Source organism: Protomyctophum parallelum (assembly GCF_964188405.1).
Source record: "Protomyctophum parallelum genome assembly, chromosome: 8".
NCBI classification, from domain to species: domain Eukaryota; kingdom Metazoa; phylum Chordata; class Actinopteri; order Myctophiformes; family Myctophidae; genus Protomyctophum; species Protomyctophum parallelum.
In genome coordinates this window covers 40087988-40113197 of record NC_139703.1, presented here as the reverse complement: position 1 = coordinate 40113197, position 25210 = coordinate 40087988, and the positions used below count along the sequence as shown (strand labels likewise).

Here is a 25210-nt window from a genome sequence, read left to right as displayed (position 1 = left end):
CAACCAATGCTTGGTCGGAACTACCTTTTGTATTGTATAGCAATGTAATAACTGTGATCCAGGCTCGGGCGAGGGAACGCTGAAGGCGGAGCTGTATCGGGAGGAGTCGGAGGGAGAAGGGGAGGAGCCAGATGAGAAGGGCGCGGCCTCGTGGGAAATGGAGGAGGCGGAGCCAGAGGAGGAGAGGGCGGAGCCGCCGGAGGAAAAGGGGAGGAAGTGCCAGAGTACGTGTACCACCACTGGGAGCCCCGCCCCCTCTAGCAGCTGTACAGGTGAGAAGAGAACGGGAGTCCCTCCTGTCAGGGTGTTTCACCCAGGGACCGCCCCTAATAGGTCGCCCCTAATAGGCTGCCCCTAACAGGCCGCCCCTAATAGGCCGCCCCTAATAGGCCGCCCATAATAGGCCGCCCATAATAGGCTGCCCCTAATAGGCCGTCCCTAATTGGCAGCCCCTAATAGGCCGCCCCTAATAGAGAGTCGCAGGCCCGCCCCCTTTCAGAACGACGAGTGGCCCAGGAAATGATTCTTCATTGATTTTCTCCATAGGCTTTTCAAAAAGTATTTATATAAAGACGGTTACGCCGCGGACAAAGCCAACTCGGATCGTGACAAATCATGACGGTGTTCCTTTTTTAAATTATTTTTTGTTCTAATGAATCCAATGTACCTGTAGTTATTATTTAGTCTCACGTTATTTTCATTGGTTCAATATTTATTTAAAAAAACCACAAACAAACGTAAGCACTTTAATTTTCACTCAAACTTCAAATGGTGCAAAAACAGCTGCTCTACAAGCTCTCAACATGTCACATCCCGACACATTGTGAGTTGTAGATCTGTTTTTTGCTACTTTTGTGTGACACAGAAGCATGATAATGTAGGACATTGGTTTACAAAAAAACAATGTAATTTTTTTTTAAACCGACGGCAACAATATTATTGACTAATAATAATAATAATAATAAACTTTATTTATATAGCACCTTTCATACATAAATGTAGCTCAAAGTGCTTTACAGGGCAGAAAAGATAATAAAAACAAAAGCAAAACAAAACAGCATTAAAACAGGCATGCAGTTAAAATACAATAGCGCAGTGTCAAATCAGGAGAAGGCAGTGGTACAAAGATAAGAACAGATAAAGCAAGGCAACGACATTAAAAGAAACAAGCAGTAATAAAATACAGTGAGAACATGAATAATAAAAAATAAATAAAAGATCACTTAAAAGCAATGTTGTAGAGGTGGGTCTTGAGCTGGGCTTTAAAAATGTCTACAGAGGCTGCCTGACGAAGGTACAGTGGGAGCTTGTTCCATGCCGACGGCCCGTAGAAGCAAAAAGCTGCTTCCCCGTATTTTTTTGTTGCCATTATTTTAGGCAAAGCGAGCAGGCCAGCAGTGGAAGACCTTAGGGGCCGGTTTGGGACATATTTAGGCAGGCAGTCATGTAGGTAGGAAGGTGCGAGACCATTGAGAGCTTTATAGACAAGTAAAATAATTTTAAAATCAATCCTAAAAACAACCGGAAGCCAGTGCAGTGATGCCAAAACTGAGGTAATATGTTCTCTCATCTTAGTTCTAGTTAAAACTCTAGCTGCTGCATTTTGGACAAGTTGTAGTCTGTCAGTTGTTTTCTTAGGCAGTCCTGAAAAGAGTGCATTGCAGTAGTCAAGCCGAGAAAAAACAAAGGCGTGGATTAGCGTTTTAGCATCGTCCAAGGACAAATAGGCTCTGATTCGTGCAATATTTCTAAGGTGAAAAAAGGCAATCTTGGTAACATGATTAATGTGTGAATTAAAATTCAATTCAGAATCAATAATAACCCCCAGGTTCTTTACTGTACTGTTACTTTCTACAGTCAGGTTGCCAAGTCTGCTTATTATTGATTCTTTCTGCTCGCTAGAACCGATTATGAGAACTTTTGTCTTATCCTCATTTAGCTTGAGAAAGTTCTCACTCATCAAACATTTGATGCTAGACAGACAGGTCAACAGTGGGTCTAAAGCACAGGGATCATCTGGGGCCACAGAGAGATATAGTTGGGTATCATCAGCATAGAAATGAAAATTGACTCCGTGATTGGTAATGAGTTCGCCCAATGGCAGTATGTACAAGGAGAAAAGCAGAGGACCAAGAATCGAGCCCTGTGGAATACCAGAACTGATGTCGTGTTTGTCTGAGTCAAACTCGGCTAGATTGACAAGTAACTTCAAGTAACTTCTGTTTGATAGGTAGGAGGTAGAGCCCTGCACGGGCCTAAAATATGGGCCCGTGCCCGGCCCGGGCCCGTGGAGTTAAGGCCCCGCCCGGCCCTAAGCTCGTTGGTCAAGTCCAGAATAGGCCCGGGCCCGGCCCAAAAGCCCGACATTTATTTATTTATTATTACGCTATTTCTATAGCATGCGCGCCGCGGCAGCTTTATTGGTGCACATTTGTTGCACGGACGCAGCAGCAGCAGCAGCAGCTACTCACAGCTGCACTATATCGCTCTGATAAACCCACATTAAGGAACAAGAAGTCAATAACACACAGACATCACACTAAAAAGTAGCCTACTTAATTATAGTTTTATATAGTAGCTGCTGCACGTGCACTGTCAATCAGCGCAACGCGTTGTGAGCTTGCAGATCGGCTATCGCGGACTCACGCTGCATTATAAAACCCAGACGGACAATAATAAGAACACTTACGTTATGTATCTGCAGTTTCTGCAATGTACAAATCCAACTTTGTTTAGTGTGGTAATAATGCTCCCTCAGTATTTAATTTGTTTTTATTGCGGACTGTGGATCTCCTGAAATGAATTCTGTCAGAGAGCCGTAGCCTAGGCCTACTTACTTATTATAGTGAAGAGAGGAGAGTCCGCACACAGGTTTGCTCCAAGGTGTTTGCTTTTTATTCAATACACCATAAATAAGGCACAACGTTTCGGCCGTGAACGGCCTTCATCAGGTGACAATCGGCAGTATGTGTGACAACTCCCTTTTAAACCCCGTCGTCACATCACATGACTGATGACGACTGTATGGGCAGGTGATTCACTAACACCAATAAGTGACATGACAATAAATATAATTACAATAAATATAACCATAAATATGAACATGAGTAACCACCACAGCAAGCAAGTTTACAATAAAGCAACACAGTTTCAAAAGAACAATTTCAATCAAACTTGCTGGTATTTTTGCTTGTTACAGACTGTTTTAGTATTTTATAAATACATTTTTTTTTAATATTTTTATATATTTGAGATTTTGCATTTTTTTGTTTTTAAGATTTAAGGTTTAAAAAGCTTTTGGTACCAAAAGTAGTTTACAGTTTGGGCAATCTGCTCCAAAATAGTGTTAATCAGTCAGAACAATATCAAGGGGGACAGGTACGAGATACATGAAGGCTAACATTCAAGATCAATCAGTGGTTCTCTGGACATTAGCCAGTAAAGCCATCAAGATTAATTTAATTTAAAGTGGACGAACCCAGATAATACATAAATACCGAGAAGTATACTTCACAAATGCAAAATAAGTTTAAATATCAAAAAGAATAAAGAGTCAACATGCAGTTCAGTTCACACAGGGGAATCTGATTGTTAAGTCCTTGCTCACTATTTACAGGAAGGCAGATAACTCATAGTCCTCATTTAGTCCATGGGGTTGTAGTGTGCGGAGGGTGTAGGTCCAATATGCCTCCCTTCTTAGGAGGAGGTTATGGATATCTCCACCTCTCCGTGGTAGCTGCACCCTCTCTATGCCCACATATCGGAGCGATGCCACGGCATGGCCCATTTTATTAAAGTGTTGGGCTACTGGGCTTTTGGGATTGGTGTTTCTGATGTTGGATCTATGTTCACTAATACGTGTTTTTAGGGCTCTACTGGTTTGTCCCACATATGAGAGGCCACACGGGCACGTCAACATGTATATAACGTTTATGGTTGAGCATGTGATTGTTCCTCTGATTTTGATGGCCTTGCCTGTGTGTGGATGGTTGAATGTGTCACATTTTGTGGTGAAGTTACACTGTGTACAGGATCCACATTTGAAATTGCCTGTACGGACATTTTTGTCCAGGAAGGTACGAGGCGTTTGGGGGTTGTGATCAGATCTCACCAACATCGATCTGATGTTTGGTGCCCTTTTATATACTATCTGTGGTGGTCCTTCGTACACTGATTTAAAGGCGTTGTCAGATTGGATAATGTGCCAGTGTTTGTTTAGGATGTTATCAATTTCTTTTCCCTGTGGTGAGTAAGTCAAGAAGCACATGGGTCTTTTCTTTTGTGATTTGTTTTTGGTTTTTTTACTGAGACACTCTGTCTGAGAGATATGATTAACCTTGTCTTTAGCCTCCTGGGTCCATTGGTCTGGGTATCCTCTCTGTGTGAACCTTACTGACATACGTTGACACTGTTCCTCATAGGCTTCCTCTGTGCTGCATATTCTTCGCACTCTGTTGAACTGACTGATGGGTAGGCTCCTTTTCAGGGCTGTGGGATGATAAGAGTCACAACGGAGGAGAGTATTACGATCAGTTGGTTTGCAATATAGGTTGGTGGTGAGTGTGTTGCCAACTTTGACTATCTTGATATCCAAGAAGTTAGACTCACTTTTGTCTACGTCCACTGTGAAGCGGAGATGCTCATTGCGGCTGTTGAGGTAGTCATGGAAGTTGGCGAGGTCCTCTTTTGTGCCTGAGAACACAATAAAGATGTCATCGATAAAGCGTTTGTAGAACTTGACTAGTTTATGAAACGGATTTACTGGGTTCAATATGAACTTGTTTTCAAATAGTCCCATGTATATGTTGGCTAACTGTGGGGCCATTTTGCTGCCCATCGCACAGCCCACCCTCTGTAGATAAAAGGTATCTTTGAATAAAAAGTAGTTGTGTTGCAAAACCAAAGCCGTCAGATCGAGGATACAGTTAGTGTTGGGGGGGTTGTCATTGGGTCGCAGTTCTAGAAAATATTTGATAGCCTCTAGGGCTCCTTGGTGAGGGATATTTGTGTATAGACTTTCTACATCGAAGGTGACTAGGAAGTCATTCTCACTTACTGGTCCGATCTCCTGGAGTTTCTGGAGGAAATCACCGGAGTCCCGGATGTATGAGTAGTCCGGCAACGCTGGGTTTGAGATGGTGGTCTACAGAAGAAGATATGTTTTCAGTCAGTGATCCAATGCATGAAACTATGGGTCGGCCTTTCGGGATCTGTAATGACTTGTGGATCTTAGGCAATGTGTAAAACACTGGAATTCGGGGGTGCATTACCTTCATGAAATCGTGTTCGTTTTTGTTGAGGTCTCCCTGGTCCAGTAGTTCTTGTAGTTTGCCATGGATGGTCTTTTTGAACTCTGTGGAGGGATTTTTTGTCAGTTTTTGGTAGAAATCTGAGTCCTGTAATTGTCTCTCAATCTCTCCTTCATAGTTCTGAACTGTTTGTAGAACTATGGCTCCCCCTTTATCTGCAGGTTTAATGATGATTGTGGTGTCATTGTGGTGTCATTAAACCTTAAATCTTAAAAACAAAAAAAATGCAAAATCTCAAATATATAAAAATATTTAAAAAAAATGTATTTATAAAATACTAAAACAGTCTGTAACAAGCAAAAATACCAGCAAGTTTGATTGAAATTGTTCTTTTGAAACTGTGTTGCTTTATTGTAAACTTGCTTGCTGTGGTGCTCATGTTCATATTTATGGTTATATTTATTGTAATTATATTTATTGTCATGTCACTTATTGGTGTTAGTGAATCACCTGCCCATACAGTCGTCATCAGTCACGTGATGTGACGACGGGGTTTAAAAGGGAGTTGTCACACATACTGCCGATTGTCACCTGATGAAGGCCGTTCACGGCCGAAACGTTGTGCCTTATTTATGGTGTATTGAATAAAAAGCAAACACCTTGGAGCAAACCTGTGTGCGGACTCTCCTCTCTTCACTGTACTTACCTTAGTCCAGCACCAGACAGGAACTGGATGTGCGCTAGCCACCTACCTTTTTATACTACTTACTTATTAGCCTACTCGGTGTGTGACTGTGTGTGTGTGTGTGTGTGTCAGTGTTTGTGTACAGCTGCGCTGCATAATAATTAGGAGAGAGAGAGGACGAGAGTTTAGGTGCGGAGCGAGAGAGATAGAATATAAAACACGTTATTTCAAAGTCTTTATAGTTGCGTGTGTGTGGACACTGTGGAGGGGTTATTGTCACGTCGTCACTATGGATCAGACAGCAGCATGCTGCCGCGCTGCGGAAGCAAGTCCAGTCTGCATGGGTGAAATTCACATCGGAAAATTAATATAACGGCGCGTGAGCCCACGGCCCGTTGGGAAGTGACAAAGTCGGCCCGGGCCCGGCCCGTTTTGTTGGGCCGGGCCGGACCCCGTCGGTACCCGACGGGCTTGCAGGGCTCTAGTAGGAGGTGAACCAGGACAGGGCCGTACCAGACAGGCCTATCCAGTGCTCCAAACGCTGTATTAAAATGTAATGATCAATCGTGTCAAATGCAGCCGTTAAATCTAGAAGTAAGAGAACGGATACATGTTTCTTGTCAGCAGACACCCTAAGATCATTCATTACTTTTACAAGTGCTGTTTCTGTGCTGTGCCCTTTCCTAAAGCCAGATTGGAATTTGTTGTGCACATTATTGTTCTGTAGAAATACATCCAATTGATGAGAGATGCATTTTTCTAAAACCTTGCCCAGAAAGGGTAGATTTGAAATGGGTCGATAGTTACCCAAAACAGAGGGATCAAGATTGTGTTTCTTGAGTAGGGGCCTAACTACGGCAGTCTTCAGTGAGTCTGGGAAGACGCCTGATTGTAGAGAGCTGTTTACAATTTTAAGGATATCTCCAATCACACTGTCTAAGACCTCTTTGAGAAAGGTGGTGGGAATTGTATCCAATGAACAGAAGGATGATGTAATCTGTGAAATGGTTTTGCGGAGTTCGTCTTCATCAATTGCGCAGAGCGATAATAGGCTCCCCCTGGAGAGATCTACCCTGGGACCATTAGCTGCTGTTTGAAGGTTTGCGCTAGCAGCAGCACCATTCATAATATCAGCTCTAATGTTAAAGATTTTGTTATCAAAAAAGCATGCAAACTCATTACACTTAGCTTTAGAGGCCGGGAATGACTGCTTGTAGGACTGGGGGGGGTTTAAAAGTCGTTCAATGGTAGAGAATAGGACTCTGGCATTTTTCTTGTTCTCATTGATAATGCCAGAGAAATATGCCTGCCTTGCTAGACGCAAGGCTTTGTTATAGGCGACTGTTGACTTTTTAAGAATCTCTAAGTGGATGGTGAGTTTATTTTTTCTCCAAGCTCGCTCAGCTCTACGACATTCTTGCTTCAGTGAGCGTGTATGCTCATTTAACCAGGGCGTTACTCTGGTGTTATGTTTCTTTTTTGTTTTAAAGGGAGCCACTATATCAAGAGCTGACTCTAGTTTAAGATTAAAATTTTGAACCATATCATTTACTGGGGGAGTATCGGGCAGGGGGGGGGGCCCAGATGACGAGAGAACTCGTCGGCTGCAGAAGAGCTAAAAAAACGCTTTGTTATGGTATATTCAGTGATGTTTTTCTCTAGATCAGAGACAGTTATATTAAAACACAGCAAATAGTGGTCTGATAGCTCAGGCCTTTCAATAGTCCTTTCCACAGTGATGTTCATCCCTCTAGAAATCACCAGGTCCAGAGTGTGCCCATGTTTAAGTGTAGGCCCAACAACATGTTGGATAAACTCAAAGGAGTGCAATAACTCTAAGAAACCCATAGCCACAGCATCTGTAGCATCATCCAGGTGCAGATTAAGATCACCTGAGATAAGAGTTCTGTCATAGTGGAGCAGATAGATAAAAGCTCTGATATTTCTGTTAGAAATATTGCTTTACTGCATTTTGGCGGGCGATAAATGCTAATCATTGGCATAGAGGATTGACCAAGTAATATAGTGGCCTGGTATTCAAAGGATGTAAAGCTGCCCAGGGTCAGAGCCTTGAATTTTAATGTGTCTGAAAAAATTATTGCCAGTCCACCTCCTTTCTTAGCCTCGCAAACATAAACTGTAGTTTGCGGGACAGGCTGGCGCTAGGAGAACATCTCCATCCGAGCCAAGCCATGTCTCTGTTAGAAAGATTATATCTAGCTTCTCTTTACAGGTTATATCATTTACAGAGGAGGACTTATTTGTTAGTGACCTGATGTTAAACAAGGCAAGGTTAAGCTTGTTATCACATTTAGTGGGAGGAGTCTTGGGTCTACAGGGAATATGAATTAGATTTGATGGGGTGACTGTGCGAGGTATGGGATTGAGTAAAGGTTGTCTGGGCCTAATAAGAACGGGAATAGACAGAGGGCAGGGGGTGTATATAGAGGCAGCATGACCCAAAGGGAGATGCTTGTAGTCAGTGGAGTGCAAAGTTGCTATGGTGGGATCATGCTGGCGTGCATATCACTTACAGCTAAAAGCAATGAAATTAATGTAGTGAGTGATTAATAGTTTCGTGCCTTGAGGACTAGGGTGTAAGCCATCTTGCTTGTACAGGTGTTTACGTGTCCAGAAACTATCAAAATTGCTGACGAAGCCTATGTCAATATTGATACAGAAGGCTTTTTGCCATTCATGAAGGCTCAAGAGCCTACTGAAGTGTTCAGGACTCTTTGAGGGGGCTGGGATGGGGCCGGAAAAAACACAGGTTTTCCCTAGGCTCTGTACCGTAATGGCAAGTGATTCGAGGTCCTCCATGAGTTTGACAGAATGTCTATTCAAATCCTCATTCGAGCCAATGTGGAAAAATAATATGTGTGCTGTGGGGTGGTGGTCTAGAAGGACAGGGACCAATTCAATGAGATCATTGACTTTGCCACCGGGAAGGCAGTACGTAATGGCGCCCGGGATCACAACAGATCTGATCAACGAATCACCAAAAAGAGAGCAGGGGGCTAGTAGTGAGTAGATGATCGATAGCAGGAGGGGAGGGGGTCCTTCGACGAGAGCGTTTACTATGGGTATTAACTGGGGTAGAAGGGCAGGAGCGTTAGTTGGAATTGGAGCGAGGCCGTTGCTGATGGTCAGTTGGCGAGCGGGGGAGTCGGACCACTGGCTTCGCGCTATAGGGCTCCAACGTAGCAGGAGTTAGCACCCCGTTAGCCACAGCTAGCTCGGAGCTAGCTGTAAACACAGGGGTAGGTTGAGACCTAGCCAGTGGGGAAAAGAAGTTGGCCAGCGGAATGTTGGACAGTTGGAATGGTCGGGAGAGAACCAGGGGAGAGAGCGCTTTCTCCCATTGTGGACCACAGACACCCAGGAGGGAGTAGGACCCGGCATGGGACTCGAACAGCGGGGTCCGCTTGGATCCAGTCTGTCCAGCCTGGACTGGACCAGAGACTTCCTTCGGAGAACATCACCCAGGAGGGACTCAATTGTTTGGAGTTCGGACCTTAGGATGGCCAGTTCGGAGTGGTCTGGGGTGAGTGGAGGCATCTATGGAGAGAAAGATATAGCTGCCAGTACACAGTAAAGGGAATGGAAGTTGTTGTTGTTGTTAGCGCAGGACTAGGCTGTTAGCCAACAGCTAGAAGCGGCTACTTACACACCCGGACTCCGATAGGAGTCCAGTGCGTTGATCAGATGCTAGAGATGCACCAACTAGCGGTATATCATATTGGAATAAGAAAACAAAACAACATACAATGGTTTTCATTTGACACAACGTAGTATCTCAACAAATGGATTGTTCCTTCTGTCTTCATACTGAAGACAAAGCAGAACAGCACAGTCAAACAGCTAGAGGCTACATGTAATCCACGCACGCACGCATACATGCGCACACGCACGCACGCACGCACGCACGCACGCATACATGCGCACACGGACACGCACGCACACACACAGAGCCTTAGAGTCTCAGAGTTCAGGGTCTCAACCTCTAGCATTCCTGTCATTCCAGCCACTGTTGGGAGTGCAGCTAGCTAGCCACCCCAAGGCCCTGCCACTCTTAAAACCCTGGGCCTTAATTTAACACAGAGAGCCTTAACAGAACCATAGCAAAGGGACCCGTTTTTTTAGTACTGTCTGCACTCACTGCTCCCGGATGTAAAGAGAGACCTGGTGACAGTGGTGAAATGAGAAATATGCATATCCATCATATGTCATCATGGGGAAAAATCTAACAATAGATGCCAACATTGTCCATGCGTGTATTTTTATATCAAAAGTGCTGCGTGATGACATACAACTTTCTTGATTGATTGTTGATTGGTTGATTTCGTTCACCTGTTTGATTCCCATGCACGTTCCTCAACACTTTTTACAGTTTTTTTCCCAGTTTTTTGAGTGTTGCAGCCACTCCAATGCACAGCAATGTGTGTCCCTATGTCTGTTTTAGGGTCCATAATGTATGTACTGTATGTCGACTGTGGCGACTGTGGCTCAGGAGGTAGAGCAGGTCGTCCAATGATCCATGGGTCGGCGGTGTCGAAGTGTCCTTGGGCAAGACACTGAACCCCAAATTGCTCCCGATGTGCTGGTTGGTGCCTTGCATGGCTTCCGCCGCAATCGGTGTATGAATGTGTGTGTGAATGGGTGAATGTAATGCACAATCTATGTAAAGCGCCTTGGATAAAGGCGCTATATAAATGCACCATTTACCATTTGTTTTCCTGTTTTTAGGTCAGCCGTTCATTTAGGATTTTTTAAAGAGTTTGGGTAGGAACTAGTAAGGAGTGGCCTCGGAAACCCAGATGTTTTTATTTCCAGGGGAGAAAAAAAAAGAGTCTGGGACCGAGTCCACTTCAATTCGGCATAGATACTCTTAAGAGTAGCGCAAACGTCGATCACTGCTGATTTCTGAGTTCACGCACGCACGCACGCACGCACGCACGCACACACACACACACACACACACACACACACACACACACACACACACACACACACTCCTCTCTCTCTCTCTGTCGCTCTAATTAATTAGTCTCATGTTGCGCAGCTGCGTCTAGATCCAGGCAGGATCCGCCGGGAGAAGCTGCCTATATGCCATAATAGGTTGGACCCCAGGCTAAAGTAGGGAGTGGAGATCTTGAATGTTTTCTTTGTGGTAATGTGTCCGTTGTATTTCCAGAGGCCTCCCAGACCTCGTCTCCCTCCCTGTCGGAGCAGCTGCTCCTGGGTAAGGACGACGGCATGGGGGCCGGCATCAACGTGGAGTGCCGGATCTGCGGGGACAAGGCCTCGGGGTTCCACTACGGCGTCCACGCCTGTGAGGGGTGCAAGGTGAGCAGGTCTATACTCTATAGGGTTCCACTACGGCGTCCACGCCTGTGAGGGGTGCAAGGTGAGTAAGTAGCCTTTGGTGAGCCCATAGGGGCAGGAGCATATCTCCTGTTTCTGTAGCCATGAGGCCCATAGGGGCAGGAGCCTATCTCCTGTTTCTGTAGCCATGAGGCCCATAGGGCAGGAGCCTATCTCCTGTTTCTGTAGCCATGAGGCCCATAGGGCAGGAGCCTATCTCCTGTTTCTGTAGCCATGAGGCCCATAGGGCAGGAGCCTATATCTCCTGTTTCTGTAGCCATGGGGCCCATAGGGAAGTAGCCTATGTTCTGTTTCTGTAGCGTGAGCATCAAGGCTTCCAACCCTTGATGCTGAGTGTCAAGCAGGGAGGCACTGGGTCCCATTTTTAGAGTCTTTGGTATGACCCGGCCGGGGATTGAACCCCAACGTCCCAGTCTCAGGGCGGACAATCCAGCACTGATATTGCGTCGCGGCACGTCCCTTTAATCCATTCTTTGCTGGGATCGACAGCTCGTAAAGTGTGTGTGGTTCCATGTGTGTGTGGTTTTCCAGGGTGTGTTTGTACACTGAGGACTTGACGGTGTCGTGTGTGTGGTCCGTGTTTTCCAGGGTTTTTTCCGGAGGACCATCCGGATGAAGCTGGAGTACGAGCGCTGTGAGCGCAGCTGCAAGATCCAGAAGAAGAGCCGGAACAAGTGCCAGTACTGCCGCTTCCAGAAGTGCCTGCAGCTGGGCATGTCCCACGATGGTGAGCCACACACACTCCCACTTCCACGCTCTATGTCCCACGATGGTGAGCCACACACACTCCCACTTCCACGCTCTATGTCCCACGATGGTGAGCCACACACACTCCCACTTCCACTCTGTCTGTCCCACGATGGTGAGCCACACACACTCCCACTTCCACGCTCTATGTCCCACGATGGTGAGCCACACACACTCCCACTTCCACTCTGTCTGTCCCACGATGGTGAGCCACACACACTCCCACGCTCTATGTCCCACGATGGTGAGCCACACACACTCCCACTTCCACGCTCTATGTCCCACGATGGTGAGCCACACACACTCCCACTTCCACGCTCTATGTCCCACGATGGTGAGCCACACACACTCCCACTTCCACGCTCTGTGTCTCACGATGGTGAGCCACACACACTCCCACTTCCACGCTCTATGTCCCACGATGGTGAGCCACACACACTCCCACTTCCACTCTGTCTGTCCCACGATGGTGAGCCACACACACTCCCACTTCCACGCTCTGTGTCTCACGATGGTGAGCCACACACACTCCCACTTCCACTCTGTCTGTGTCTCATTTTGTCCCACGATGGTGAGCCACACACACTCCCACTTCCACTCTGTCTGTGTCTCCATGGGAGGGCTGTGGACATTTCTGAAACCCGCCTACCAAATAAATAAAAAAAACACTTTCTGAAATTACGTCATGTGGCAGCCAAGTCTATGGACTTTTAATATTAAGTTATTAATGGCGGAAATAGCAAAAAGTGACATAAAAAAAAATCTGTCAAAAATCCTCGAACAGCTGACAAAAGAGTTGACAAATCATGACAATAAACGCATATTTTTAGGCCGAACAAATAATTTGAAGAAAAACAACAAAACAAAGTGTTGTACCCTGCCCTTTGTTCGTCTTTCTAATTATCCGTTTTGCCCCCAAAATAATTGTTTAATATCATGATTTGTCAATTCGGCTGTTGGCTTTAATGGAGGCTTTTAAGGTTTTTAAATAAATACTTTTTGAAATGTATGGGTTATTTATTTATTTTTTTATAATTTGGGGACCCCCCCCCCAAACCTCCCCGTTTGAGAACCTCTGGAGTACAGCACAGAGTAAAGTGGCACAGAGTACACTACAGTACGAGCACCTGGGCACAGTATACAGAGTACAGTACAGTAACTATACAGTACATGTATTGTTGCACCACTCAGTTCACTTGGATGTGATTTTTTTCATTGTTTCCTGAAACTTAACCCATTCTGACCTGAGATCAGATTCTAAAAATGTTCTTCTACATCCTGACAGTTTTCTGAAAAAGCTTTGTTTCTATGTCAGTCGTTCTTCGGTTTTTCAAAAATATCAGACCTACAAGCTCGTAGCGTGCCACTCGGCATGAGTTATTCACGTTTTAAGGTTTTCGATCTGATCCGCTAAAACGTCCCAACCTGGAATGACATTGAATGTTTGCCCAACAGACTACAGACAGTTGGAGCCATGCGATCGGTTTTGATATAAAAAAATCTCGTCCTTTTATTAACTGTGGACGACACCATAAAGCATTACACTTGTTTACAAGAGGGTCCACCATGTTCAATTCATCATAACATTTAGAGACGTACAAATATACACTTCTATATAGCCAAAAAAAACAGGAAATCATCATAGAGGAGGTAAAAAAAACAACATATACAGTGAGGGGGAAAAGGGGTGGGTGGAGGAATCATATTTTACGGGGCCAGTTCCGTAGGGGCCCTTTGAGACCTGACCGCAGTGACATTTCCTGGTCCCTTCGATGCAGGCGCGTGCACACATAGACATCAAAGGGGGCTTGAGCCCCTGCCCTTTTACATGTCTGTTAACCCATTCTAAAAATGTCTTCTACATCCTGACAGTTTTCTGAAAAAGCTATGTTTCTATGTCAGTCGTTCTTCTATTTTTCAAAAATAGCAGACCTGCACGCTTGTAGATCTGCTATTTTTAAATATCTAAAGCATAACATGATGCTAACACCAAAACGGGTACCCGCCCAAAATGGGTTAACCCATTCTGAACAGGCACCCATTTTGGTGTTAGCATCATGTTATGCTTTAGCTATTTAAAAATAGCAGATCTACAAGCTCATATCGCGCCACCGAGTGGCGCGATACGAACTTGTAGGTCTGCTATTTTTTGAAAAATCGAAAAACGACTGACATTTTTTAGAATCTGATCTCAGGTCAGAATGGGTTCATCAGACCAGTGTGTGTCCAGTGGAAACCTCGTATGAATCTGATCTCAGGTCAGAATGGGTTAAACGACTGCCCTTTCCAGACCACGGATGCAGCATTTACTACACGGCGAAATAACTGCAAATGCCACTCCTTTCCATGCCAGATACTGGAAGGCAGCATTCAGGAGAAAGTCTCCTAAACTTGGAACGCGGCATTTCGCGTTGAACTAATTTGTTTGTTACACCGCATCTCCAGTAGATAAAGAGTGCTGGGTTGCCGCCCCGAAAAAATAGCAGATCTACAAGCTCTCAACGTGTCGCAGCAGCGACGCGTTGAGACCTTGTAGATCAGCAATTTTTTGCTCTTTCTGTCCAAAAGTCAGCCCCTGCCTCTCTTAACCCATTTTGGGGGGGAACCCGTTTTGGTGTTAGCATTATGTTATGCTTTAGCTATTGAAAAATAGCAGATCTACAAGCTCATAGCGTGCCACTCGGTGGCGCGCTATGAGCTTGTAGGTCTTGTAGAGCTTGTAGGTCTGCTATTTTTGAAAAATCGAAGAACGACGGAAAACTGTCATTTTCAAACAGACATTTTTAGAATCTGATCTCAGTTCAGAATGGGCTAACACACTCTCTGCGCGTCCCGTCCCGTCCCTGAGTGTCTCTCTCTCTCTCGCTCCTCCACAGCCATCCGCTACGGCAGGATGCCCGAGGCGGAGAAGAGGAAGCTGGTGGCGGGCCTGCTGGCCGAGGAGAGCGGCAGCCCGGGCGCCGGCGGCAGTCCCAGCGGCACGGACTTCAAGTCGCTAGCCAAGAGGGTGAACAACGCCTACCTGAAGAACCTCAACATGACCAAAAAGAAAGCCCGGAGCATCCTGACCGGCAAGACCTCATCCACCGCTGTACGTACAGTATACTACTAATGCCTAGAGAGGGAAAACATACTGTATTCTGCTAAATAATTAAGCCATTTTGACCTGAGATCAGATTCTATAAATGTCAGTTTGAAAATGACAGTTTTCTGAAAAAGCTATGCTTTTCAAAAATAGCAGACCTACAAGCTTGTAGCGCGCCACTCGGTGGCGCGCTATGAGCTTGTAGATCTGCTATTTTTCAATAGCTAAAACATAACGTAATGCTAACACTAAAACGGGTCCCCGCCCAAAATGGGTTAATAACCGCCATCAGAGAGAAAATTGCCTGGTCTTAATGATCCTATCATGAGGACTAATGATGCATCTTTTTTTTTTTTAACTATTGCTGCAATGTTAATATGAACTTGTTCCATGCCAACCTCAAGATATCTCGTGGATAGCTATTTGGTATTTGATAGCTATACCGGTATGCCAATCGCGAGATTACGAGATTTGATTAAAGAGTCCAGTTTAAAGGGCCTTTCGTGCACACGCCCGCGACTCACCAGACCTGGATTCGGTTTAGCTTTTTTTTTTTACGCTTGCGTTGTCGCGCCCCTCTTGAGTAGACCTGTAGAAGACCTGTCGTTGAACCGGATGGGAGCCGCAAGGTTCCCAGTTCGATCCCTGTGGGCTCCCCCAGAGTTAGTGTCGAAGTGTCCTTGAGCAAGACTCTGAACCCCTAATTGCTCCTGATGTACAGGTTGGTGCCTTGCATGGTTTCCTCCGACATTGGTGTGTGTGTGAATGCAATTTTGTAAAGCACCTTGGATATAAAGGCGCTATATAAATACACCATTTACCATTTACTACGAGGCAAATATAGAAATGTGATTTTGTATTCATACAGTATATGTTCCACAGCCAAAAAACCCACAATTAACGTCAAGTTAAATGTGTAATGGTGACAGCAGGCCCTATAGCTATCCTTGACATGAGAACGCTTCCATGAGAACCACTTTCTACCAGACTCCACAAAATGTGCCGTAGGTCACACTGTAACTTAATCATGTTGTGTCTGAGGGAGGAAGCCGGGGAAGTAGCTCGTGTGTCAGCGTACAGTAAACACCAAAGTGTGAAAATGTTAAAAATAGACCCATAAGGCCCTCACAGGGTCCTTCCGTTCTCCACTGTTGTGTCTTCCAGTGTTTGGAAGTACTCGGATTTGTTTTAATTAAAGGCATAGTACGTAATGTTGCCCTGTGTTTGCATCACAAAACAACAGTGTTGATTTTGGTTTAGTCATAGTCTTTTGAATACAGTTAAATTCAGTTTTTCTCATAATATACTAAATGTCATGCGATTTTAGTCGACTAATCGACGCGTTGTGAACTTGTAGATCAGCTATTTTCAGCATGCAACCAAGTGTAAAATGACTTGTATCTTTTACTTATAGTGGATCTCTTGTCCACTAGTCCCTTCCTAACATTTTAGTCTAGTTTTTAATTTGTCGACAAAATTGTCACAATATTTAGTCTTAGTTTTAGTCATCATGGCTTAGTTTTCATTTAGTTTCCATTTAGTTTCCATCAGTGAAAAAGGGTAGTCGACGAACTTTGGTCAGAATAAATATATATTTTTTATTTTCAGATGTGGGTCCACGGCCAGATACAGATACAGATACAGACATAGAAACATAGGTTTTTTTTCAGAAACTGCCATGATTTGGAAGAACCTGGTTTCTCTGTATTTTGGAGTCTTCACTGTTTGTTTGAGTTGACGGGGAGGTTTTTGTTGGGGGGGAGTCTACCAAAACAAACAGTGAAAACACCAAAATACACAGCATAATCTACAAGCTCACAGACACATTGTGAGCCTGTGGATCAGCTGTGTATTTTGTCGCATTAGCCAAAGTACAGTAAACAGTATAAAGCCGGGATTGGTTAATGTATGTTTTGCTTTTGCAATAATAAATCTAAATCTGCAGAGTAAACTCGTAACTACAGTTTTCAAGTATTTAGTAGTGGAGTAAAAAATAATGTATTGCCTCTGAGTTGTAGTAGATGCATAGGAGTATTGGGGAAAAAAAGTTAATTTAAAAGTACCTCCGAATTGAGGTACTTTTAGTACAGCAATGGCACAATGGGTCAATGTACTTAGTTACATTCCACCACTGCTATATGAACTCGTACAGGATACGGCGCCTCCCAGTGGCTCACGGAGGTGCTGCCCAAACTGCTTAAACTATTCATTAGACCAGTTGGTTTTCACCTTTTTCCATATCGAGGCCCAATATTTACTCAGCATTTGAGCCACAGACCACCATTAATTCATTCAGGGCGGGAACCCCTTTTGGTGTTTTAAGCGTTATGTTATACTGTAGCGCTGCGAGCTTGTAGATCTGCTATTTTTTGAAAAATCGTGAATGTGGCGCAAATCTTTCTATATATATTCTTTCAGAGCGAATGTTTTTTAGCTCAAATCCTTGTTTCTGGGGAGGTCCCTGGAACAACATATTTTCAGATGGGGGGGGGGGGTGGGTCTGCAGCCAAATACAGATAATTCTGGGGGTCCTTGCCATGGAAAGGATGAGAACCACTGACATAGAAACATAGGTTTTTCAGAAAACTTTTAGGATTTAGAAGACTTATTTTTTTTAGAATCCGTGAGCTTGTAGATCTGCTATTTTTTAATAGCTAACACCAAAAGGGGTTCTCGCCCCAAAATGGGTTAAGAGGGACAGGACTAATAACCATGCAGTGATATTATTAGGCTATGTCATCCATCATGACATGAACTCACTCACTGCTTGTTTGTTTGTTTTGTTGTTGTTTCTATTCATCCACGACATGGACTCACTGTTTATGTTGTTGTTGTTGTTGTTGTTGTTGTTGTTGCAGCCGTTTGTGATCCACGACATGGACACGCTGTGGCAGGCGGAGAACGGCCTGGTGTGGAACCAGCTGATCAACGGAGGCACACCGCCCAACAAGGAGATCGGCGTGCACGTGTTCTACCGCTGCCAGTGCACCACGGTGGAGACGGTCCGCGAGCTCACCGAGTTCGCCAAGAGCATCCCGGGCTTCGTCAACCTCTTCCTCAACGACCAGGCAAGACGTCTGTCTGTCTGTCTGTACACAAATCTAATCTGGTTGTCACGATCCTGACCTTTTACTTTACCTGAATAATTGTTATTAACGATTTAATTGTCGTCGAACATTGGAGCATATTAATATGATTTACATTCACGGTTTGCCTTTAAGCCCTCGTAAAACTAAAACTGTACGGGACAGATATGACTAAAACAAAAAAACATCGCATGGAATGATGCACCTGGGACGTATACTCAGTGATGTATCCCGAGGTCATCGGGGTTTCAGGTCTCCCAACATCATACCCCTCACTCAGGCGACCCAGCTGGGGGGATCAAGTCCCGACTTACGTCCCAGTAGCTACCCTCGATCAGTCCCATTAGGGAAAAACCAGGGCCACACAATCTGTTCCTCCTGAACTACTCTAGGACTATAGGCTCTGTGGGTTGTCCACTCCTGCTCTCACCAGGAGTACAGCCAGGCACTTCATTCAGGAATGGTGGATAGTGCTGTCGCCTCACAGCTAGAAGGTCCTGGGTTCGATTCCCGCTCGGGACGCTGTGGGTGCTGGCAGCGTGTTTCCTCCTCCATGCCATCAGTGCCCATACCCGAAGGCGGGGTTGGCGAAAGGGCCTTTCTGTGTGGAGTTTGCATGTTCTCCCCGTGTCCCCTAGGGTAGGTACCCTCACAAAGAACATGCAGTAATCCTGGCCTGATGGAGGGGAAAGGAATTGGTTGGAATAACGTGTTCCTTCCACGCACTACGTCCAACCAGGGAAACTCCCCCTGTCAGGTGTAAAGGAGCAATTTGGACACTTAGGCATGAAGGAAGCATGAGTTCAATTCCGTTGCTCTCCCCTTGTCCCCCATATATGGGGACTAGGTTGGTGGAGGGTGTGTAGAGCCCAGGATCACATTAGATGATTGACACAGGGGTGAAAAATGGGTTACAAAATCGTGGGATAAAATCGTGGTGCCGCTTGCGGCTTGAATGCCCCTTTAGACAAATACATTAATAAATATAAAAACTTAAACATACAGAGAAATTACTGACATATAATAACGTTACGCTTCATAACGGCGGAAATGGCTGGTCTAACGGGCTCAAAACAACACGTTGTTGTGAGCTTGCAGATCTGCGATCCGCTATTTTTGAGCGGTGCACACCGCTCCTATAACTGGCCGTGTGTGTCTATGTACAGTATGTCCCTATGTCTGTTCAGAGTCAAAACAGCTGCAATACCGGCGCTGGCTGGGTGACCTAAAGTGTCACTGTTGAGCAGCCTAACAACACACACATAAACACAGAGACCCATTGACCACTGCGGCACACACACACACACACACACACACTCAGTTCACACCAGTGTTGATTTTGTCGACTAAAACTAAGACGAAAAATGTCCGTCAACTACCTTTTTTCACTGAGGAAAACTAAATGGAAACTAAGCTATGGTGACTAAAACTATGAATAAATATATTGTCGATTTCGTCAACAAATAAAAACTAGACTAAAATGTTAGGAAGGGACAAGAGATCCAGTATAAGTTGTTTTACAATTTGTTGCATGCTGAAAATAGCTGATCTACAAGCCCACAACGCGTTGCAGGCTTGTAGATCGGCTATAGTTTGCTTGCTATTGCTTGCTATTGTTTTGTGTGCCATTATAATTTTGTTACTGTGTGTTTCTTGTTGTTTTTAATCCTGTTCTGTGCAGCACTTTGTTTTAAAAAGCGCTATACAAATAAAGTTCATATCATATCATATCATATTTCCTGCAAGTTTAAAATCAGCCATTACGACGCCATCAAGGCCCGCCAAAATACAATTTAGTCGACTAAATCAACTGTAGATTTAGTCAAGTAAAATCGCACGACATTTAGTCGACTAAAACTAGAATAAGACACTAAGACATTCCATGTGACTAAATTGTGACTAAATGAAAACTATGCAAGAGACTACGGACTAAAACTAAAATCAAAATGTGCTGCCAAAAACAACACCGGTTCACACGGGTGTGTTTTCCAGGTGACCCTGTTGAAGTACGGCGTGCACGAGGCCATCTTCGCCATGCTGCCGTCGCTGATGAACAAGGATGGGCTGCTGGTGGCCAACGGGCGGGGCTTCGTCACGCGCGAGTTCCTGCGCAGCCTGCGACGGCCCTTCAGCGAGATCATGGAGCCAAAGTTCGAGTTCGCCGTCAAGTTCAACGCCCTGGAGCTGGACGACAGCGACCTGGCGCTGTTTGTGGCCGCCATCATTCTGTGTGGAGGTAAGAGAGGAACTGTTTGTATAGAGCGTCGCACTCAAGCCCCTCCCACTGCAGCTCTCCCAACGCAGGCCCGGCGCCACGGTGGGGTTCAAAGGGGGTACTTGTCTTGACCCCTCAACCCGACCAGAGAGTGTCAAAGTGGGCTGTGGACGCTGAAGAATGTATTCTCTGAGCACAGACGCAGTTCACTTAATGCGGCCTATAACATAATATGCGGCAGGTTAATATCAGAATACTGATACGTTATTGATTTCAGCTGTTACAGTTCCAAACATGCAAACATGACCCGCTTTAATTACTTCAGTCTATATTAGTAGCTTAATGACTAGTACTAGTCTTTTTTTATATGTCCAATGTATTTGCATTTCAGTTCATTATCATAAAGTTAACATAACATATAAATGTAATTTAAATTAAAAAAGATTACTTGAAAATTGAAAAATAGGTGAAAATTATTCAGGATTCCAATTTAAAAAATAGCAAAAATGCAGATCTACAAGCTCAAAATCATCGCATTGTGACACGTTTTGAGCTTGTAGATCAGCTATTTTTGACTATATGCATTGTGGCCCTCTGGAGTGAGTTTGAAATATAGTGGCCCTCTCCATCATCAAAGTTTCCCACCCCTGCCCTATCCAATGTTTTGTTTTGTAGCCTACTGCTGATGTTGGCAAATAGCAATAATAGCACAGTAAAGATGATACTAATCTAATATGATGTCTGTAGTTCTTTATAGATCTAGCCTCTTTATTTGTATCTCAAAGGGCACCAGATTGTAGCATTTTCATCGCAAATTAAAATAAAAAATCTGTTGCCCCTCGTGGGGCAACGCTAGCATTAAAATATTACATAATAGGACCACCTGAGTCCTAGAACTGGCACTGCCTGCTTGATTTAACAACGCTGATACATTTTTTTGCCCCCTCAACAATCTCAATTGACCCCTCAGTCATTTCATTCTGCAGCCGGCCCTGCTCCAACGTTGAAGCACTGGGCCCTAGTGGTAAGAGATGGGACTGCAGGCGGACCCGTGGAGTTATGACTAGGAAACCTCGTGCATTGAGCGCCCGATTGCCCGGGGTTAATTAATCCATTAAATCATAGCGCCCAGCGATTTATAGCAGCACTTTTTCCGACGGACCGGATGTTATCCCGGATGTGGATGTATAGCAGCTAAATGCAGCTAGATGTAGCCAAAACACTCTAGTGCCGATCGACAACAACGGGAGGTAAGATTAAATCTAACGCGACTAGCGACGGGACCGCGGTGGGCCGTCTATACACAGGATCTTCTCTTAGAATTGGACGGGATGATTTAGATCAAGAGTTATTAACGTCGGCTAAACAGGGGGTGGACATTTTCGATGACGTCCCACTGTTACGCAACATTGAATGTTGCGCAACAGGCGCTCCGATGCGATCGGTTGTGATATCAATAATCTTCATCTTTTGGATAAAACCTGCTCCTGGGTGCTGGGTGTTACTAATTGAAAGGACGGTGAACTTCGTCCTGGGCGATCGGGTGTTAACCGTTGCATTGAACGGTGTGTGTTGTTCTTCTCCTCTCCAGACCGCCCGGGGCTGATGAACGTCATTGAACGGTGTGTGTTGTTCTTTCCCTCTCCAGACCGCCCGGGGCTGATGAACGTTGAACGGTGTGTGTTGTTCTTTCCCTCTCCAGACCGCCCGGGGCTGATGAACGTTGAACGGTGTGTGTTGTTCTTTCCCTCTCCAGACCGCCCGGGGCTGATGAACGTTGAACGGTGTGTGTTGTTCTTTCCCTCTCCAGACCGCCCGGGGCTGATGAACGTTGAACGGTGTGTGTTGTTCTTCTCCTCTCCAGACCGCCCGGGGCTGATGAACGTTGAACGGTGTGTGTTGTTCTTCTCCTCTCCAGACCGCCCGGGGCTGATGAACGTCAAGCAGGTGGAGGAGATCCAGGACGGGATCCTCCAGGCTCTGGACCACCACCTGCAGGCCAACCACGCCGACTCCGCCTACCTCTTCCCCAAGCTGCTGCAGAAGATGGCCGACCTGCGGCAGCTGGTCACGGAGAACGCCCAGCTGGTGACCAAGATCAAGAAGACGGAGTCGGAGACCTCGCTGCACCCGCTGCTGCAGGAGATCTACAAGGACATGTACTGACGGTGGTGGTGATGGTGGTGGTGATGATCTGGTGTTTGGAGATCTAATCTGCTGCTCGATAAGGACAACGTGCTGGACTCTCCCGGAGGAGTCAGGAGGGTGTTCACCAAACTGTGGTGCGTTGTTGCACCCCTTGTGGTGCCCCCAACGAACGAATGAACGCCCTGACATGAAAAGGGTCTAATGGCGGTTTTATGGTGTTATTTTAGCACAAACGGCAAAAATATCCGGTAAAGCCACTGTTGTAAGGAGCTGTATAGAGCAGCTGTGGGAGTGTACAGCAGCTGCATGTTTCTCAGTGCACTGACATTCTGTGCTTTACCGGTATTTTACCATAATCATATAAAGAAAAATAATTTTCGGCCAAATACGACGAGACTTAGCTAGTTTTGGGACAGCTGGAGGATCTATGGGAGATATCCACGATGACGTGCACTGAGGAGTGGCTCCGCGCAAGCTTGACGCGAGAAACAGCCAGTGCTCAAAAAATTGCCTTTTTGGAGAGATCAGAAGGACTGCCGGGCTATTAAGGCCTTGATATAGTTTTTTTTTTGCGTGCGGTCGTGTTGCGACACCGCTGAAGCAGGCCAAGTCTACCGAACGTGTAGCGTGTTGCTGCCATTCCTAGAGGGAGGGGGGGGGGGGGGGGGTAAGGATGTGACGGTTTGAAAATTACAAAACCGGGTCGATATTCAATAAAAAATCGACTGAAACGGTTATACCGACTTTGGCCACTGGAGGGCGCACTTAATTTTCGTTTTTTTCCATAGCGTGTAAAGACCATAATTTGGACAACAAAGTGACAGATTTAACAAATTTGTCTTTATTTCTCAATGCTCACACAAATGGAAACAAGCCATAGTGTTTTCTTGCCTACTTGGGATCAATTCTTTAAGCATTGTATTTGTATTAAACAATTAACGCATCGTGATCTGCACGCATCTGCACCAGGCCATGAGCCTGAGTCCAAAACATATCGCTGTCGTGTCCAGTGTCCAGTCCAAATGTGAGCAACTGTACCTACTGTTTAAAGCCACTGGCCGCTTGACTTTTCGCTGACGAGAAAACCCTCTCAGTCCCTGTCGCAGGGTAAACAAAACGTCATATAGCACATAATTGTACCGTGCCAGTGAGGAGGAGGAGGAGGCGGCGCGGCTGTAACTTTCTCCAGGCCAATAATGGATTTAATCATTCCAAATAAGTCTCTCCATTCATTGCTACGGCGACAGTGAAACATGCTCGTCTCGCTGTCACTCGCTTAATTTAGTTTTGACTAACGCAAGCGCAAAGCAAAGCTACTGTTGCGCTGGGCAGAAGTGCCATTGAAGTTGAAGTGAATGCGCTCACAAATTTGCGACATTGAGGGGGCAGAAAACTGAGCGCTCGCCTCGAGCACTGTTCATGCAGGAGTGAGACTAGCTGGAGTTTGAGAGTTGAGCTTGTAGAGCTTGTAGATCTGTCTGTTTTTGCAGCGCCGGTGTCAGGGTAACACAATAAGAAATTACAGGCAGAGATGAGGTGAAGTTGAACAGCTAAGCTATTAAAGCTAAGCTAGCATCACCACCACCATGGCTGGTGTTGTGTTAGCTTAGCAGCTAAGCCTTAGCTTCTTGCAATGCTATAGCATTCTCACTGCGGTCTCACTGTGTGCTGCTGCTTGGGGAGGAGAGGGGTTTCTACAGGCGGCTGCTACGACCAAATTGATTGTGTGCAACATGACAACTGTTTTAAAGTATTGTACAGTGACAACTATTGAAACTTTATTGTAAACAAACAACACTGCGTGGTCCACCCAGCTCCACCCCCATTCACTTGAAACCTGACGTGGTGTGTGTGCTGGGCTGAGTGGGCTCCTGGCCGCTCTGCTGCAGGCAGCCAGCAGTGAACCTGAGCACCGCGGCGAGCGTTGCGACCGCTTCCGTGGGTAAACATAAAAATACGGTTCGGTCGGTTTAAATAAATTAATCCGGTTTACTAGATGAAACCGGATCGTACCGGTTGAACCGAAAACCGTCACATCCTTAGGGTGGGGTCAGGGGGGAGAAATCCTATCACATTGTAACGTGAAAAGGTTAGTTTTTCTATATATTTTTTTAAAAAGATATTTCTGGGGATTTTTATTGCCTTTTTTATAGTTGATGGTCCAACTAGTGAAGGTTGACGGGGAAACGGGGGAGAGAAGGTTGGGGGAGTGTCATCCCATCCCTGGGAGTGACATCCCATCGCTGCCCTGGCTAAACGAATCCAAACGCACGGCTCGCCGTCAAGGCATCAGAGCCTATACGTTACGTTACGCGCCTTAACCAATCGGCTAACGGCTCCCGAACAACATGTTACTTTTATAACAGAATGATGTTATTTTGTTAAAACGTGAAAATGTTTATAACGGAATAGGATTGATCTTTTTATCTCCTCCTGGCATGGCAGCAATACAGTTCCGTAAAGCGTAAACCCCGGCTTTTACTCCTCCGATACACGTCGGATCCATCGGACTCCGACAGGGGGGGGGGTGGGGGCTTGGGGTCGGTCGGAAATGACAAAACCTTCACGTTTCCACGGATTACAAATCAAATTGTGAAGTGATGAGCAAAA

General features: G+C 45.4%; 2 protein-coding genes across 2 annotated transcripts in view; both read left to right on the top strand.

Moving 5' to 3' along the window:
• LOC310863619 (uncharacterized protein) overlaps positions 1–25210 on the top strand; it is a 265965-nt gene that overhangs the window by 28946 nt on the left and 211809 nt on the right. The gene's annotated exons all lie outside the window — the stretch shown is intronic.
• On the top strand, positions 74–25085 carry LOC310863617 (peroxisome proliferator-activated receptor delta-like). The gene is made up of 8 exons (XM_083772082.1): positions 74–272; positions 11129–11280; positions 11908–12046; positions 14943–15157; positions 18010–18219; positions 20230–20473; positions 22371–23267; positions 24644–25085. Exons 1-7 carry the CDS (start codon positions 158–160, stop codon positions 22616–22618), a joined length of 1323 nt encoding a protein of 440 aa, XP_083628208.1. The 5' UTR covers positions 74–157; the 3' UTR covers positions 22619–23267; positions 24644–25085.